The following is a 5,565-nucleotide window of genomic DNA, read 5'->3' on the forward strand; positions in this document are numbered from 1 at the left end:
TATTACTATTGGTCGTGTTTTGATAACCCCGACTACGGCGGCGATCCGTAGAGGGGTATAACGATATTTTTGTTTTGTTTTATAAAAGAATTTTGAGCTAAGTCTGAGGGGTACTGAATGGTCCTAGAGTCTGGACTCGTTTTAAAGAATCGAACAAAGAAAAGTTAGGAGAAGAACGTGAATCGATAGATTGAGTTTTGTTTGAGTTGAATGTTGATTGAATTGTTTTCTATTTGATTGTCTATTCTGGGTACGGAGGCGAGGTTTATAGTCTTGCAACCTTACTGAGCTATTCGCGTAGCTCACCCTTTCATTTTTCTCCACAGGTGAAAAGTGAAGCAGATTATTTTTGTTGGATTTGGTAGTTTGCCAGAAAGACGAAGATTTAGAGTTTCTATTTTATTTATTCAATTTATTCATGAAATTAATATGCAGACTTATGTTATTGAATTCATTGTTTTAGACTTCCGCTGTAGAGTCTGATTTTGATGGTTGATTTTAGAATAAATCGGATTTTTTTTTAACCCAAGTGACGATTCAACGATATCCGAAATACCGGATTTTTGGGCCGTTACAGTCACATGGTGGTATGGTCACAACGTCACATGTTGTTATAGGTCACAGATTCACATGGTGGTATGGTCACAACGTCACATGTTGTTATAGGTTACAGAGTCACATGGTGGTATGGTCACAACGTCACATGTCGGTTATAGGTCATAGAGTCATAGTTCACATGGTCCCAGGTCACACAATTATATGTTCGTGTAGGTCACAGGTCACTGGATCACAGGTGACTAGATCACAGGTCATAGGCTTGTTTATATTGCATGGTGTGTTAAATTTTGTATGTTTTGCAGGTGCCATATTACTTCAAAATGGAGGAAATTCATTTCTGTTCGAGGATAAATACTAGATGCTACCCGTCGGAGACATTGAAAAAATTGAAAGATCTATTAACAGCGGAAGAGTGGTTGTACTTTAAGAACGAGTCGCAGTTTCAACATTTATTCCATGTCCAATTTGAAGACACCCTGAAAATGGCGCATGCGGCATATCTGATAAATCATGCAGTGAGGGTCAGTGATGATAAAGAGCTGTGGTTTTTCTATAATGGTGTACCAATCAGATACTCGATCATCGAGCACGCACTAATATGCGGATTAAAGTGCGGTGAATATCCGGGAGGGTGGGAGTATAAGAGAAAAAGTCACTTTAGAGTTAAGACATTTGGAAAAGGAAAGGTGACTAAACAAAGTGTGCTCAGGCAACTAGAGAAGACACCTACTCATAGGGTTGCCGACCGGAAGAAACTGGCAATTGTGATGTTACTTGGAGGAGTCCTAGATCATGGTACAACAGATGATCACATAAACCATGATTTGGTAGACATGGTTAATGATTTGGAGTTTTGTGAAAAATTTCCTTGGGGACGTTATACATTCAAAAAAATCATTGATCAAATACGAAAGATCTTCATGAGTGGAACACCAAAGACTAAGTGGCATTGTCGGGGGTTTATAATACCGCTTATGGTAAGTTATTGTTTTGCTGTATATTTTATTTTAAAGTTGTTATATTATTTGTTATTTGTGGTGTGATATAATATTTAAATGTTGCATTGCAATTGCTACCTTTCGAATGTATCTTGAGCTTGGGTACCAATGGATGGTACATAGACATTGAAGATGCGGATCCAACGTGTCCCAGAATGTGCAAGAAGTCAATGAAACAAAATGTCAGATAGAGCTTCAGTACATTGATAATAAAGTTGTTATATTATTTGTTATTTGTGGTGTGATATAATATTTAAATGTTGCATTGCAATTGCTACCTTTCGAATGTATCTTGAGCTTGGGTACCAATGGATGGTACATAGACATTGAAGATGCGGATCCAACGTGTCCCAGAATGTGCAAGAAGTCAATGAAACAAAATGTCAGATAGAGCTTCAGTACATTGATAAACAAGATTGGCATCGGATCAAAGGTACTCACATGGTCACTTTGTCCCTTGGTCCCATAGTCCCATGATCCCTTGGTCCCTTGGACCCATGGTCACTTGGTCCCATGGTCACAGAGCCCTTACCAAAGGAGAAAGATGAAGAGTCAGAAGCAGCAAGTAAGTATCCGAGCATTCCATCATGTTATCTTGTCACATGATCACTTATCCTCATGGTCACATGGTCACAGAGTCACATGGTCATGCTTTAAACTGATTGTATTATTTGATTTATATTCAGCACATGTCGAGGGGACCCTTGATGAGGGAGAAGATTCTGGAGGGAAGGATGATGAGGAGGAAGATGAATCTGAAGAAGAAAGTGACAACGATGGTGGCGGGAACGCAGAAACAGCAAGTAAGTATTCGACCATTTCATCATGTTATCATGGTCACAGAGTCACATGGTCACAGAGTCACATGGTCACAGAGTCACATGGTCATGCTTTAAACTGATTGTATTATTTGCTTTATGTTTAGCACATGTCGAGGGGACCCTTGATAAGGGAGAAGGTTCTGGAGGGAAGAATGATGAGGATGAGGACGAATCTGAAGAAGATAGTGACAACGATGATGGCGGGAACGCAGAAACATCAAGTATTCGACCATTTCATCATGTTATCATGGTCACAGAGTCACATGGTCACAGAGTCACATGGTCATGCTTTAAACTGATTGTATTATTTGCTTTATGTTCAGCACATGTCGAGGGGACCCTTGATAAGGGAGAAGGTTCTGGAGGGAAGAATGATAAGGACGAGGACGAATCTGAAGAAGATAGTGACAACGATGATGGCAAGGATGACGACGACAACGATGAAAAGAATGATGAAGAGGCAGACAAAGAATCCTCTGCTCCATCCGTGAGGATGAAGATGAGTCTGCTGACGATGAAGATAAATCTGATGGGGCAGACAAATCTAATGAAGCAATGGAAGTTGTTGAAACCAATGTAACTGAAGGTCCTAATGCCACTGAACTGCCATCTGAAGGTCAAACTCCCTTGAAAGAACTTGTACCTGAATCTTCTGATGCAACTTTGATGACAAGAAATAAAAGGAAAGTTGTTGATGGACCCTCCAAAAGAAGCCCCTTCGTAGAACCAGTCTCAAGTGGTCCACCGGCGAAAAGCACTCGGTCCATCGCAGTAGTAGGCAGAGGGAGAGGGAGAGGGAGAGGCAGAAGCAGAGGTATGGGAAGAGGGAGAAGTATGGGCAGAGGCAGGGGACGAGGAAGAGGCAGAGGGAAAAAAAACCCAGGTGGAAGAAGATGTTGCTGAGGTTGAGGATACAATTATTGAGGCTGAAGAAGATGTTGCTGAGGTTAAGGATACAGTTGCTGAGGCTGAAGAAGATGTTGTTGAGGCTGCAACAGAGAAAGGAGACCCACCTTCATCGGATGAAGGACAGGAGTTCTATGGATTCCAGATCGGGTTCACAGTAAAGGTTTTCCAATCCGAAATCAATCATTTGTTGAATCAGCTAGTCCACAAGTCGAGGCTTTATGGAACTTTATGAAAAAACCACGAGAAGAGCGTTTATGGATGTCTGCCCTTGATGTAACAAGGATGACAAATTTCTGGGATGAGCTCATACAAGTCGGAAGATGGCTTGCAGATACTATAAGTTTACATCATTTACACTTTTCCACCTCTTATATGTAATTTCATGGTCCCATGGTCACATGGTCTCATGGTCACATGGTCCCATGTTCCCATGGTCACATGGTCCCATGGTCCCATGGTCCCATTATAGTAAGGTTTATATCATAATATTTGTTGATATTTGTTGTTGTTGTTTTTAGCACATGAGAGAGGCAATGTATGAGCTACGCATCCGTGTTTTAAAGAATCCTGTGACCTATATAAGGAGCAACTACATGGTAAGTGATACTATGTTCCCGGAACGCTTGAAGCGGTGGGAAAACTCTGGAGACCTAACTACTTTGGACGATCTCGAATCCTACTTCAATGGAAAACTTCCAATTGGGTGTGCTGGGACACCGTTGATCAGCTATGATGGATTTGTAAGTGTTGTCAGCATTCCATCAGCCGAAAGCGATCAAGTACGTTGTCATTGGGTCACCATTAAAGTTAATTACGACGAAAAAGTGCTCCAGGTTTATGATTGTCAATCGACAGCTCGAGAAAACGTATAAAAAGTAGTTCAACAGTTAAATCATGCCATTTCGAAGGCATGTATCTTGGCTGGATCAGAGGCATTCTCAGACGGCGATGTACTTGATGTTGAGTATGTGGAAGGACTGCCGCAAAATGCTAGCGGTGCTGATTGCGGTGTTTTCGCGGTAAAGTATGCCGACGCGATTTGTCTTGGTCAAGAACACAAGTTGTGCCCGTTGATATGTGACGACAATATCACAAAGATCCGTGAGCAGGTGGCAGCTTATATATTTTCAGCAGGCTGTGCTGAGAAGAAGAAGAAGCAGAAGCGCAAATCTTGAACTTTTATTTTAACCTTGTTGTTTTTTGTTGGATTTGAACCGAACCATGATTACCATTACCTCATTTTGTTTGGTGGTTAAACTCTAAGTTACTCTAAGTTATAAACGTTTAGTTATGGAGTTTGTTTATTTAGTATGTTTAATATTTGGAGGGATTTTTTTTTGGATGAAAATTTTGGAGGGAAAACATTTTGGTGCGAAATTTTGTGGAGGGAAAATATTAAAGAAAAAACCATCGAAAAAACTACACATTACGTTGAATAGTCAAAATGGGGTCCACGAAAACTCAAAAAACACATATTCTTTTGGAAGTTATTATGTGGGTCCCATAATACATTTCGGTCACAATGGGTCACAGTGGGTCACAATGGGTCACAATGGATCGATTTAGTTCATTTTTTAAAAGTAGTCAATGATAATGCTTTTTACATCTCTGAAACTGACTTTTACAGTATATTTAACTATAAAATAATATTTATTACAATTTTGGATTCCAAAGTTATCCTCACATATGTGCTCCTTAAGTGTTCTTAGTGGTTCATGAACACTTTTGACAATTTTGGTGTATTTGCATTACAAATCTGTCATAATATTTTGTAATTTTGTTACACGCACTATATATTTGCTATATAAACTCTGATTAACTATGCCAAAGCTAAAAAATCAAGATTTGGTCAATAATTATCTTCGTCACTTGGTCACAGGTCACAGTCGGTCACAATGGTCACATAGTGCAAAATTGCACTCGGGTCACATAGGTCACAGGCAGGTCACAATAGGTCGCAATGATTATTTATATGAAAACTTATCTAATCAGTTACATGAATACATTTAAAATGAGTTACACGAATACATTTAAAATTTTCAGACAAATTAATTAAGTCAGAAATATTTTAACAAATACATAACAATATTATACATATATTTTAACAAGTACATAACAACATTATGCAAAGTTCGATCCTACTTCTCCGCCATTATAACAACAAAGTTCAACATTATACATTATACATAACAACATTATTGTACAAATACATAGTTCAATTTTCATTAAGCATTCTATCCGAAATTGTTGATGTTGATGCTCGTGTTGCACAATAGATT

The 5,565-nt window shown here is 39.2% G+C and overlaps 1 protein-coding gene and 1 long non-coding RNA gene across 2 annotated transcripts in view; both read left to right on the top strand.

Annotated features, from left to right (window-relative positions):
• The window catches only part of LOC104827711, a 2,977-nt gene extending 1,469 nt beyond the window's left edge, over positions 1–1,508 (top strand). The window contains exon 3 of the long non-coding RNA XR_773938.1: positions 861–1,508. This is a non-coding gene — a long non-coding RNA (uncharacterized LOC104827711). The remainder of the gene's footprint in view (positions 1–860) is intronic.
• Positions 1,509–1,852: 344 nt separating this feature from the next.
• Positions 1,853–3,133, top strand: LOC104827712 (glutamic acid-rich protein-like). Its single transcript, XM_010560935.1, has 4 exons — positions 1,853–2,121; positions 2,243–2,359; positions 2,482–2,598; positions 2,701–3,133. The coding sequence occupies exons 1-4, from the start codon at positions 2,070–2,072 to the stop codon at positions 2,955–2,957; spliced, it is 543 nt and encodes a 180-aa protein (XP_010559237.1). The 5' UTR covers positions 1,853–2,069; the 3' UTR covers positions 2,958–3,133.
• The last annotated feature ends 2,432 nt before the right edge of the window (positions 3,134–5,565 follow it).

The sequence above is a fragment of the Tarenaya hassleriana genome, unplaced genomic scaffold (genome assembly GCF_000463585.1).
Source record: "Tarenaya hassleriana unplaced genomic scaffold, ASM46358v1 Cleome523, whole genome shotgun sequence".
In the NCBI taxonomy this organism is placed as follows: domain Eukaryota; kingdom Viridiplantae; phylum Streptophyta; class Magnoliopsida; order Brassicales; family Cleomaceae; genus Tarenaya; species Tarenaya hassleriana.

Excerpts from the sequence above, each read along its gene's own strand:
- LOC104827712 (XM_010560935.1), top strand. The coding sequence starts at position 2,070 with ATGGTCACAGAGCCCTTACCAAAGGAGAAAGATGAAGAGTCAGAAGCA. Across the intron at positions 2,360-2,481 it reads CGGGAACGCAGAAACAGCAA|CACATGTCGAGGGGACCCTT; the intron begins GTAAGTATTCGA and ends CTTTATGTTTAG. Across the intron at positions 2,599-2,700 it reads CGGGAACGCAGAAACATCAA|CACATGTCGAGGGGACCCTT; the intron begins GTATTCGACCAT and ends CTTTATGTTCAG.